The sequence below is a fragment of the Equus quagga genome, chromosome 10 (genome assembly GCF_021613505.1).
Source record: "Equus quagga isolate Etosha38 chromosome 10, UCLA_HA_Equagga_1.0, whole genome shotgun sequence".
Classification (NCBI taxonomy): Eukaryota; Metazoa; Chordata; class Mammalia; order Perissodactyla; family Equidae; genus Equus; species Equus quagga.
The window spans coordinates 83,370,855-83,383,549 of NC_060276.1; the positions used below are offsets into that span (position 1 = coordinate 83,370,855).

Consider the following 12,695-nt stretch of genomic DNA (forward strand, 5'->3'; position numbering starts at 1 on the left):
GGCGGTTAGAGAGCAAGCTCAGGGCCTTCGGGGGAACTGAAATTAGTTCAGTACAGCTGGGGAGGAGAGTGTGGCTGTGATGAGGGTGAGGATGTAGAGGTAGGCCAGATTAGAAAAGGCATTTGAAGCTATGATACAGATTTGGGACTTCATCCTAAGAATGATGGGGACCTCTGAAGGCTTAGGAACGGGAATGTCCTTCTTAGGTTTGTTTCAGAAGGATCATTCTGGCTGTGGAGAGTGGATTATAGAGAAACGGTCCCAGAGGGAAGAAGAGCAGTGAGGAGGCTTTTGCAGAAGTCCAGTTGGAAGGTGATTGCGGCTTGGACCAGGTAGTGGCAGTGAGTTGGAGAGTCAAGAGATTTGAGAAAGAGAATTGGCAGGATTTGGGACTGACAGGTATGCAAGAGTTGAGAAAGAGGGAGCAGTCAAGGTTGACTTCCAGGTTTCTAGCTTGGGCAAAGGCTGGACGGGGGGTGCTATTCACTGTCAAAGGGAACATCAAAGCTGTTAGTGCACAGTGCCAGGTACATAGTAAGTACTTGGTGAAGGTTAGCTACAATTCTTATCGTAAGTTCAGGTTTAGATATGTAGTGCTAGCCAAATATCCAGTAGGGAGGGGGGGATGTATGGGTCAAGTGAGATTGTCATGAGAAGATTCCATGTGATAATGTGCATGGGCATTTGGCACAGTGCCCTGAACACGACAGGCCCAGTAAACGTCAGTCTTCTCCTCTCACTGTCTCATGAGCAGAAAACACCACACAGTAGCCTGTTTATTACTGACATCCTTCAGGGAAGAATTTCAACTAGGGTTGGCATCTGAAGGGAGAAGTTTAGGTGGCACTCAGAAAGGCTTTCTGATGGTCTCTCTGTCAACCTGTTGTATGGCTTCACTCCTAAGACTGGCAGCAAGTCCTCACCTCTCACGACACCTTCTTGGTTCATGAGTTCATCGAACCCCCTAACTACTCCCTGAGATAGTCTGGGTAGGCATTATCAACCCCGTTTTACACATAGAGAAACCCAAATTTGAGACACAACGACTTGCTCGAGGTCATACAGTCGGTAATGGTCCATCGGCGCCTGAAACTGAGGTCCTCCAGACTCCCAAGCCTGAGATCCTTTCTGCTGCACTGTCATGCAGACTGATTTATTGAGCACTTACTACGTGCTAGGTACAGCACCAAGCCCTTTACAAGCATTAATCTCTGATCTTAAAAATGGAATTATCATTGCCATTTTACAGAGAAGTAGAATTTGAGGATGGAGGGTGTTAAATGACTCGCCAAAGATCACTCAGGAGGGTGACAGCTAGGATTAGCCTGTTGCTCTCCAGCCGCTCAGTAGCAGGGATTTTACCAACCTCATTACGAGACGCTGGCTGGTGACAGAGCTGGTTCATAAACCTTTTTGCTCGATCCAGGTAAACTCAGCTTCAGCAAAAGGGCTGTGCCGCGCCTGCGCACTAGCGACAGGGGCGGGGAGGTCAACCCGAGGGCGAGAATGCGGTGGTGCCAAAGTAGGCGTGTCTACTTCCCCAACACCCGCTGTCTCCACGGTGCACGTCTGTCCCAAGGTTGGCCTTCCGACTTGAGTGACGGCATCTCTTAGCCAATCATCGCAGAACTCAGCCTGTTGCCAGGGTGAAGCGGCGCCCTCCTCCCCGTCAGATGTGGATTTGCAGGCGGGTGGGACCGGAAGTGACGCTTCAGGGGATTGCTGTGCTCTGGGAGTGTTGACATTTTCGTCAGTCCGACTGACTGCGGCCAAGTTGGAAGCCTGGAAGGGAGGCGCTTTTAAAATCACCGTGCGCGGGGCAGGCCACGCTGTCCTGTCACAATACTCCTGTCTGCGAGTCAGAGCCTCGGGGAGAGAAGTAAAGAGCAGGACAGGGCCGACGAGAAGAAAGGCAAGGAACAAGGGTGCCGACTTTGACTGAAATCTGAGACGGAGGGCACGGGAGGGCGAGCGCTGGCCTCTGATTGGCACGTGGGCGTCATCGAAGACCCACGCAGCTGCTTTGATTGGTTGGTGCCCGTAATTGTTGTGGCGGCGGCGAAGATTTTGCCCACGTACTTCCGAGAGAGAGGCGGGGGTTGTGCCCTGGCGCGCGTGCGCAGCGTCCCGGGGCCCCACCCGGTAGTTCAAGAACCTGCGAGGGGGCGGGGCGAAGAGGTGCTTGTTTTGGTTCTGTTTCCTCTGAAGCAGAAGGCCGGAACGAGCGTAGCAATCAACTTGCTGGACTTGAAGAGAAGGCGACGACAAATTCGTCGCGGTACCTTCAGCTTGGACTTCACATCCGGGTTCTCCCGCCGCGTGACCCGCGCGCCGCCGACGGTTCGCAAACCGGTGCCTCGATCTCTTTATCCGGGTCCCGCCGATCCCGTCGTGCTTCGCGCACCCCAGTAGCCCCCTCATCCGGGTTCTCTCCCGGCGTGCCCCGCGCCGGGTTTGCTGGGGGGTACTCGGCGGTGCCGCCATGACTATTCTCCCCAAAAAGAAACCGCCGCCTCCCGACTCTGACCCCGCTAACGAGCCGTCGCCGCCCGTGCCGCTGCCCCCGGCGCCGCGCCGCGGCGGGGGTGTGGGCGTGGGCGGCGGCGGCACGGGCGTGGGCGGTGGCGACCGCGACCGTGAGTCGGGCGTTGTAGGGGCCCGTACCCGGGCCTCGCCACCGCCTCAGGGCCCGCTACCGGGGCCACCGGGTGCGCTTCACCGCTGGGCGCTGGCCGTGCCGCCAGGCGCTGTGGCAGGCCCCCGGCCCCAGCAGGCCTCTCCTCCTCCTTGCGGGGGCCCTGGCGGTCCCGGCGGCGGTCCCGGTGACGCGCTGGGTGCAGCGGCGGCAGGTGTGGGCGCGGCGGGCGTGGTGGTGGGTGTGGGCGGTGGTGTAGGCGTGGGCAGCTGCTGCTCTGGGCCTGGTCACAGCAAGCGGCGGCGTCAAGCCCCCGGGGTTGGCGCGGTTGGCGGGGGCAGCCCTGAGCGTGAGGAGGTCGGCGCGGGTTACAACAGTGAGGACGAGTATGAAGCAGCTGCAGCACGCATCGAGGCCATGGACCCTGCCACCGTCGAGCAGGTATGGGCTGGGGATGACAGGTGAGTGAGTATGGTCGATGGGATCCCCAGACTGGGTAGGGACCCCAGGAAGGTTGTTTGAGATCAGGGCAAGGGACCTATGTCTTTTTCCTGAGCTTGGCATTCTTTTCTCTGGTGGTAGGGATATGAGAGGCCCTCTTCCTCTCCTCCGGGACTTGGGGTTAGAGGCCCCAGATAAGTTGGAGGACCTAAAGATGGGATCTGTGGTCACTTCTAGGACCCCTAGTTGTCATTCCAGGCCGTGGAACCTCATCATGTAGGGCCAGTAGGTGGCAACTCCCCAGGAGACTCAGGCAGGATGGAATGCCTCCTCAGAAGGGAGTCTCATGACTCTCCAAGGAACCTTGGTCTGTGTTCACTCGTTTTAAAATTTTTTTTTCTGTGGGATAAGAGTCTAAGATTCCCCCTCCAGGGAACACGAGTAAGGTGGAGACCTCAGAGATGTCTGAGTGTCCCCAAGATACCTAAACCTTTTCAGGGGTTTGAGACACTATATAGGACAAACTGCCCCCCCCTTCTCCTTTTCAGGGTAACGCAGCACAGGACCACTCATCACTGGGGTCTGAGACCTCCTCAAGGGTCCTAAGCCTGCCTTCAAGGGCCTGAGACTCCCTCTTCTAGAATCATGGGCCTAACACACACATATACGTCTCCTTTAGAGAGGGATTTTCTGAGCTTTCCTCCGAGAATATAAGATTTCTTTCAGGGAGATAAGATTCCCTTCATTTTGGGGACAAGGATCAAAATCAACACCCAGGGACCAGAAAGTCTACTAGGGCACATGAGACTCATCCCCTTTCTAAGTGACAAGGGTCTGTGCTTTCTCTCAGTGGTCTCAGACTTCTTGGGGGCAAGAGTGAATCTCTGTCCAGGAGCTTAAGCTTCTTTTAAGGGGTAGACTTTCGGTTTCCCCCCTGCGCTGAGCCTTTCTTCAAGAAAATGAGACTCATTGTTTTGGATACTGGAGCGTAAGATCCCCCTGCTTATGGACTGGGGCTTTTGGAGACTGGGTCTGAAGCCTCTTCAGGAGACTGATATCCCCCATAGGTCCCAGGCAAGGTGAGGTCTTTAGGGTACCTTTCTCCTCAAGAACTGGTCTGAGTGTTCTTGGGGATCTGAGACCCCCACACAAAGGGGTTTGAGGTCCTTCTACCTGAATTATGAAGGACTGAAACACATCTTGGGGACATAACAGCAGTCTCTTCCCTTTAACAGGGATAGGAACACACACGCACGCGCCTGAGCTTCTTGTCAGGACATGAGATCCCTGCCTTGGGAACTTGAGCCTGAGACCACTCTTCAGGGGACATGGGCAGCATGGAGTCCCAGAGGTGGAATCTGAGGCCTCTCCATGGATCTAAGCCTGCCTTTAAGGGCTTGAGACGCGGGATGCCAAGGACACTTGAACTTTCCCTCAAGGACAAGAGGCCCATACATACCCCAGTGACTGGTGTGTCTCTAGAGATGAGGTCTGAGCTTCCCCATCAAGGAACATAAGTCACCCCTCAGGAACAGGGAAACTCCCCCCACCAGAATGGAGGCCTGAGACCCTTCCTTTGGGGCATGGATACAGAGTCCCTCGAGAATAGTGTCCTGAGCCTCCCCTCAAGAGTTAGAACTTTCTCTCAGGTGCATGAGACACTTCTCCCACCTTAGGACCTGAGACCTGAGGCTGCCCTGAGAGTACTGATTGTCACCTCACTTCAGATAATACTCCAGTCATAGGGTCTTCTTAGAGACATAAGATTTCTTGCCTTGGGGACTTGAGCCTAAGACCACCCTCCATTTGTGAACTAAGTCCTGAGAACTGCCCACTCCCCTTGGGGACATGGGTAAAATGGGATTCTAAGGAAAAGAGTCTGAGCGTCTTCCCAGGGGCCTAAGCTTCCTCTTAGGGACAAGAGACCTTTCACCTTAGGGAAGGGCCTGTACCCCACCCCCTACCTTGGTTATGAAGCTCTCCATTTCCCCCCAACCAGGCAGTCCTTTCTCACCAGGAGAGGGACATGAGGTCTTCCCCAGTGTGGCCTGAGGCCTCCTCCGTTGGACAGAAAGACTTGGGTGCTCTTCATGGTCATAAGAACCCCTCACCTGAGCCCCCCAGGCCAGAAAAGTCCCCCTACTTTCTATGAGAAGGTTGTCAGGTGCTGGGGACGTGAGGACTGAGGCCTCTCCCCGAGAACTAGGAGATGTTTTCAGCCTCTCTGACCCAGCTCCACTTGCTTCTCAATTCCAGGATCAGGGAAATATTCTGAGCTTCCTGAATTGCTTTCAACAAGCTTTTTTCTTCCCAGAGACAGGGAGGAGTTTGGAATATCCCCACTCCAGGGAAGTTCTTCACCTATATTCCTCTCCCCCTTGGCTCAAGTAAATCTTGCTGTACTTCACAGGGGTCAGGGCCTTGAGTCCCCTGTCCGCGTTCCCTTTCCACCCTTACCACTTCCCCAGGCAGGATAAATCATCTGGACCCCACAGGGTCAGGACTAGGAGTTGTTTCTTCTCTCCCTGGTTGGGGTAAAGTCTGCCTCTCTTCCTTCACAGAAAGAGGGAGTGATACATCCCTGGTCCCAGGGACAGAGAGGAAGAAAGTTGTGTATTGCAGTGGTGACCCTTTGCATCTCCTAGGCTGGGAGTTCCTTCCTTGTCCCCATAAGAACATCCAAGTAAAGCTCTGCGGTTGCACGATACCTTCCCTTCCCAATGACAGAGGAGAGGCTTCCTGTCCTCCCACTTCCTGGGACAAAAGGAGGAAGAAGATGCTTCTCCCTGCCTTACCTGGTCCAACTTGGGACCTTCTGGGAATGAGAAGGGGAGAGATTCTTCCTGCCGCCCCAGTCTTGGTCCTGAACTGTCACTAGGGGCATTTGTAGCCTGGAGGACAATTAGATCCCTTGTCCTCTTAGATCCCTTGTTGAAAGGGGAGTTGTTGAAGGGAGCCCAGGTGGTGAATCTGGTCCTTATTCTGACTACTCAGACTTCCTGTCTGTCTCAATGTTGTGACTGCACCTCTACTGCCTTCAAGAGTCCTTTTGGCACCCGGGGCCCCGTGCTAAGGAGGTGGGGATGTCAGGGGTTCCCTTTCCTGGGCATGGCTGCCTTGCTGAGAGTCTACCATAGGAAAAGAATGGCTTAAAAGCATCCTAAGTTTGAGGAGCCCACAGGACATTTTGAGAAGGGGACATGCTCGCTGAGGTGGTGTGAGAAGCTAGACCTGGCACTGTCGCCCGGATGCCTGGGTTTGCACTCTCTCTGCTGGGGCTTTGCTGGATGAACCAGAATAGTTTTGCCTGTGCTCTCTGGGCCTCAGTTTCCTCCTTGGTCAGGTAAGGAGCTGTTGAGGTGTCAGTTAGCTTTGGGATTTTAGGGAACTCACACCAAAGCTCTCTGGACCTGAAGTTGACAAAGAATGGTGGATCTTTTGAGGAAGAACTGAGTTCCTCCCCCTCTCTCCCTTCCCAGCCATCTAAGCTTGGTGGGCAGGACAAGCAGCCTGCTCAGCGTGAGGCTCAGGGTTGGTGGACAGTGATTTTTGTGGCCAGGTGTGCTGTGGTGAATAAGCTTGGGGGTTACCTGTCAGTGGGCCTGTTGGGTGGTGTGGAGGTAGGGGTCTGTGTGGAAAGAGTTTGGGCTTTGGAGCTGGGCAGGTCTGAGTTCAAACCCCAGGGTCTCCTGCTTGGCTGCTTTATGGCTTTAGCAAACTCTCAGCCGCCTTTTTTGCAAAAAGTCCATCCTTGTCCAGGGTTATTGAGTGTGAATACCTGAGCTGGCCCAGGTCACACCTTGGCTGATTCTTCTCTTGTGGTTTCCTCAAGATATCTGGGTTCTTCCTAGGAGCCTTTGTAACGAACTGATCTTTGTTAGCAGAGACCCTTCATTTGGCATCCAGCAACCTGCCGCTTCCTCTCCTTAGGAGGCAGAGTGGTATAGCAGGAAGTGGTCCCTGGCAAGGCGGTCTGGGTTTGAGTCCTGTATGTTTGGGCAGTTCCCTTTTTCTGGGCCTTGGTTTCTCCATCCATAAAATGGGTAGTGGTGAGGAGGGAGGTTGGACTCACTGCTCTGAAGCTAGTCGTAATCTCTTTAATTCCCTGCTCCTCACTCCCCCAACCCACTGTGAAAATTTTGAGTGGGGCCCCTTGGCTTTTGGGGATGTGCTATGAAGTTTCAAGCGGTGTTCAGCTTCCTTCTCCCTGGCCAATGCTATAGGCCCTTGGGTTTTTTTTTATTTTAACAGCTTTATTGAGATATAATTCACACACCATACAAATTCACCAATTTAAAGTGTACAATTCAGTGGCTTTTAGTGTATTTACATGTTATGCATCTATCACCATGACCAATCAATTTTAGAATATTTTCATCACCTCAGAAAGAAACCCTGCGGCAGCATCATGCCCCAGGTCCCTCATCCCCTCCCAGCCCCTGGCAACCACTAATCTGCTTTTTGTCTTGATTGATTTGTCTGTTCTGCATGTTTCAAGTAAGTGTAATCAGACAATATGCGGTTCCTTGTGACTTGCTCCTTTCACTTAGTGTAATCTTTTCAAGGCTCATCCACGTCGTAGTATGCATCAGTACCTCATTTCTTTTTGTTGCAGAATAATAGAATCTCCTTTTTTTAATCCCCCCAATCTCAGTGGCCTGGCAATAGGTTTGGGGCCTTGCTCGTTTCCCATTCTTCGCCCTGGAGAGCTTGCGTTGGTCCTTAGAGAGCAGTGCATCTGTCTGTTTCTCATTAGATGGGTTGCCTATGTTTTGCCCATGGAGCTGAGCCAGTGTTCCTGGGTGTTTTTGAGGAGAAAGGGGTGGTCTTGGCATGAGGCTTGCTGAGACAGAGCTGTGAAGCCCAGAATACTAAACACCTCTTGGCCAAGGTCTCTAGGAAGACATCTGTCCACGAGCTGCCACTGCTGCTGCCATCTTCCCCTGCCCCCTCCCCCTTTCAGTGGCAGCTCATTCATCCATAGGCTCATTCAGTCAGTAGCTTCCCAGGCTGGGAGGGGGAATTCCAAGCCCCTGCTGCCTTAATTCTAACCCTCATCTGGAGGAATGTTAGAGAGGTGGATCCGTGGGATGGGAGCCGTGCCACATTGCCTCACAGTTCACACCAGGGACTAATACAAGGAGGTTGTATTAGTTTCTCGTGGCTGCTGTGACAAATTACCACAAATTGGGTGGATTAAAACAACAGAAATTTATTCTCTCACAGTTCTGGAGGCCAGAAGTACAAAATCAGTTTCATTGGGCCACAATCAAGGTATTGGCAGGACCTCACTCCCTCCAGAGGCTCTAGAGGAGAATCTAGTCCTCTTCCAGCTTCTGGTCGCTGCCGGTATTCCTTGGTTTGTGATCACGTTACTCCAGCCTCTGCCTGACTTCACATCGTCTTCTCCTCTGTGTATGTGTAGTCTCCTCTTCTGTCTGTGTTGAATCTTGCTCTGCCATTCTAGGGACACTTGTGACTGCGTTTCGGTCCCACTTGGATATGCCAAGATAATCTTCCCATCTGAAGATCCATAATTTAATCACACCTGCAAAGACCCTCCTTCTTTATGAAGTGACATTTACAGGTTCCAGGGATTAGGGCCTGATATCTTTGGATGGTCATTATTCAGCCTACTGCAGGGGCGTTCTTGTTTCCCTTCCAGGAAGGGGAAGAGAAGATTAAGTGCTTTCCTACTAGGCAAAATCCTGTAATATTTGGGTTTGCTCAAGATTTCTGTTATTGGGAGGCTTGTTATCCCATTTCACAGAGTGGAAAACGGTGGCTCAGAGCACTTCATCACATGGCTAATAAGTCGCGGGGCTGGATTGAAATCTAAGTCAGTTGGGTCTCACAGCTTGCTTCAATGTCTCTTGGGCCTTTGAACCAGTAGGTTGCAGAGTCTTGTACCTGGGATCCCCTGGTGTTAGAAAGCTTTGCCCAGCCCCTTTGTGGAAGCTCAGAGATGTGGAGGGACTTGCCCACAGGCTCAGCAGTGGGCTTGCAAGATTCAGGGTGTGGACTTGTCAGGCTAGGGCATTGATGTAGCTTAAACTTATCTATGGCTTGGCCAGCCCCCACCCCTCACTCCCACCAGTCCTTCCTTCCCGGGCCATTTTCCTAAATAACTCCCAGGTTGGCACTTTCTTGGAGGTTTCCATCCAGCTAGGGGAAGGAGGAGACTGCTAGGAGCTCCTGGAACTCTCTAAACTCTTTCTGGAACCCAGGACCATGATTTCTCTGTTTTTGTTTTGTTTTTCTTTTTTTTGGCGAGGAAGATTGGCCCTGAACTAATATTGATGCCAGTCCTCCTCTATTTTGTATGTGGGATACTGCCACAGCATGGCTTAATGAGCAGTGTGTAGGTTCGCACCTGAGATCCAAACCCATGAACCTCAGGCCACCAAAGTGGAACATGCAAATTTAACCACTGTGCCACCAGGCTAGCCCCATGACTTCCCTGTTTTCTCTCTCCAAAGGGAAAGAGGGAAGGGGTTTCAGCCAGAGCCCAAGCTCTTTTCTTTTCTTTTCTTTTCTTTTTGCTGAGGAAGATTAGCCTTGAGCTAACATCTGCTACCAGTCGTCTTTTTTGCTTGAGGAATGTTAGCCCTGAGCTAACATTTGTGCCAGTCTTCCTCCACTTTATATGTGGGTCGCTGCCACAGCATGGCTGACAAGTGGTATAGGTCCGTGCCCGGGATCCAAACTGGCGAACCTGGGCCGTGAAAGTAGAGCATACCAAACTTAACCACTACACCACAGGGCTGGCCCCAGAGCCCAAGCTCTTAAGGCTGCTGGTACCAGAGCCAGTGGACGGCTGGTGGTCTGGCCTCCAGATCCAGGCCTAGATGCCAGTGTGGCTGCCCCAGGACCAAAGCCCTGCTTGGGCAAGGGGTGTGCTGAGGCCTCCTTCATTTTTAGGGACAAACCAGGATTTTCCCAGGATGGGCTGCCAGGTATATCTCCATGTTGTGGCTCATGAGGCCTTCCCTGTTACCTTTACACTGGGTTTGCTGGTGCCCAAGCCCTAGCTCCTTTCTGCTTTTTGTAAAACGAGGATAATGCTTCCTGCCACCTGGACTGTGGTAAGGACAATTAAATGAGGTCACCTTCTGCATCTGGCACCTGGCATGGGGCAGGCATTCAGCTAATATGAGTTTATCTTTCTTCCTGGCCCCTGCCCTGCTTACCTGCCTAGTCCTCCCCAGGATTTTAGCTCTGCTGAATTCATTGCTGGGCCTCTGGCATCCCTGGTGCTTTGTGCAGGAGTGACTTCTTATCCAACTAACAAGCATTTCTGGAGGTCTTGGCGTTTTAGTCCTTTGCTCAAGTGGCATCTCCTCTCAGGTGCCAGCCTTAATGACTAGTCAGGTCCCTTTCCTCTTGGTGTTTCACAGCACCCCTGTGTTCACCTCTTTCACAGCCCTGCTCACACTTTGTGTGATCATTGCCTGTTTCCCTGGCCCTCTAGCAGTTTGTGAGCTTATCAAGGTTAGAGACCAAGTCTGACTGATTTCTCTGTCCTCATTGCCAGCCCAGGGTCTGACTTAGTAGCTGCCTGGTAAACCTTTATTGGATGAATAAGTAAGAGCTCCTCTCATCCTCTTTGATTTCCTTTCCCCTCTCGATCTTCCTTCCCCGGCTACATCCGGGAGCAGGAGGTTTCTGTGTGCCCTCTTTTTTAGAACTTCTTTCTGTTCAGTGTGGGGCTATAGTCATAAGTTGCAGCTTCCCTGCTAGAGACCCCTGGCTAGGGCAGACGCCCTGGTGCTAAGAGATGGCTGACCCTGCAGGGCAGGGATGGCTTTGGGGGAACTGGCCAGAGTGTGCTAGTTCGCAGCCTCTGGGGCAGGAGGGGCACCTGGACTGCTGGAATGTTGTGCACAAACAAGAGGCTTTGTGCTGCCCATGGAAGCCCATTAAGGGCTTCCAGATGCCTTTGTCATCTCTGGGAAGCCAGCCACACCTTCCTGGGGTGTGGGCCTTGATGGTGGGGCTGCTGGGTATTCCCCTGTCACCCCCTCTTCATCCCCTCCTGTCCAGCCGCTCGTCTGGGACTTTCTGAGGGCCTCTAAGTTGTACGTCATCTCTGTACTGGACTTGCCCCCTCTTCTGTGACTGTGACCACCTCACCAGTGTATGGTACCTTATTTACAAAGTCTTCTCAGGTCCTGAAGCTCCTCTACGCCTCTTGACAGCTCTGTCAGATAGATCACATGTACCCCATTTGACGGGAAACTGAGGCTTGGAGAGTTCAGGTAGCTTACCTAAAATCACGAAGCAAGTGAGTGACAGAGCAGAGATTGGAACCCAGAGCTTTTGGCCTCCAAACCTTGTGTTTCCTACTTTGCCAGGAATTCCTCTCACTTGAGCTGGGGGAAAATGGCCTGCAGAGAGATGATCCCCTCTGTCTGGTCGGCATTAGCTCGGATCCCATAAATCCTTGGGCAGGGTGGTGTCCCCAAGGAGCAGGCTTGGAATTTCTGGTCCCTAGTCCTGATGTTAGATCAAACTGGCTGCTTCTGGTGACCAGCAGAGGGCGCGAGGGGCCTGGGAAAGGTCTTCTGTTTCTGATTTGTTTTGTTTTCAAATGGAAAATATATTTTAAGTGACTTGTGGACATTATTCTTTTGACTAGACTTTATTTTTTAGAGCAGTTTTTGATTCACAGCAAAATTGAGTAGAAGGTACAGGGAATTCCCATATACCCCTGCCCCAACACATGCGTAGCCTCCTGTATTATCAAAGTCCCCACCAGAGTGTTACATTTGTTACAATCAGTGAACCTCCATGGATACATCAGAATCACCCAAAGTCCATAGTTTACATTAGGGTTCACTCTTGGTGTACATTCTGTGGGTGTGTATAAATGTATAACAACATGTACCCATCGTTATAGTATCACACAGTAGTTTCACTGCCCTAAAAATCCTGTGTTCCACCTGTTTATCTCTCAATTATTTTTTTTTTTATTTTTGTGAAGAAGATTAGCCCTGAGCTAACATCTGCTACCAATTCTCCTCTTTTTGCTGAGGAAGACTGGCCCTGAGCTAACATCCATGCCCATCTTCCTCTACTTTCTATGTGGGACGCCTACCACAGCATGGCTTGGCAAGCGGTGCGTAGGTCCACACCCAAGATCCGAACTGGCGAACCCCAGGCCACTGAAGCAGAACATGTGAACTTAACCACTGTGGCCCTGGGCTGTCCCCTCTCCATTATTTTTTGAAAGAACATCTGAAAATGCACATTTGTACAGGTTTACTTAACTCAAACCTTCGGGGCCAGACGTGCTTTGGAATTTAGAGGAATCTCAGAATTTATAAAAGTCATCTGGGGTGTATACTGTGTATTATGTAACACTCCTGGTGGGGTCTTTGGTAGCACCTCATAATTGAATACCTGAATGTTTCTGCGTGGAAATGTATGAATATGCACTGCCAAGTGGGATAAATAGGTTCCTGTCAGCTCAGGTCAGGTTATAATGCCAAATGAGTTAGATAAAGACGTTTAGCTTTCAAAACTTTCTGAGTTTTGGAATTTTGGACAAAGGATTATATGTCTCTTATACAGAAGGAGGTGAAGTAAAATCATCTGTACTATCAACACTGGGGGATGA

The 12,695-nt window shown here is 51.7% G+C and overlaps 1 protein-coding gene across 4 annotated transcripts in view; it reads left to right on the forward strand.

Moving 5' to 3' along the window:
* Positions 1–1,770: 1,770 nt before the first annotated feature.
* Positions 1,771–12,695, forward strand: part of OTUD5 (OTU deubiquitinase 5) — a 26,977-nt gene continuing 16,052 nt past the window's right edge. The window contains exon 1 of one of the 4 annotated variants that reach the window (XM_046672925.1): positions 1,771–3,076. In XM_046672925.1, coding sequence (XP_046528881.1) covers positions 2,483–3,076 — 594 coding nt within the window. In that variant the 5' untranslated portion in view covers positions 1,771–2,482. The remainder of the gene's footprint in view (positions 3,077–12,695) is intronic. The other 3 variants (XM_046672924.1, XM_046672922.1, XM_046672923.1) reach the window with 3 other exon arrangements.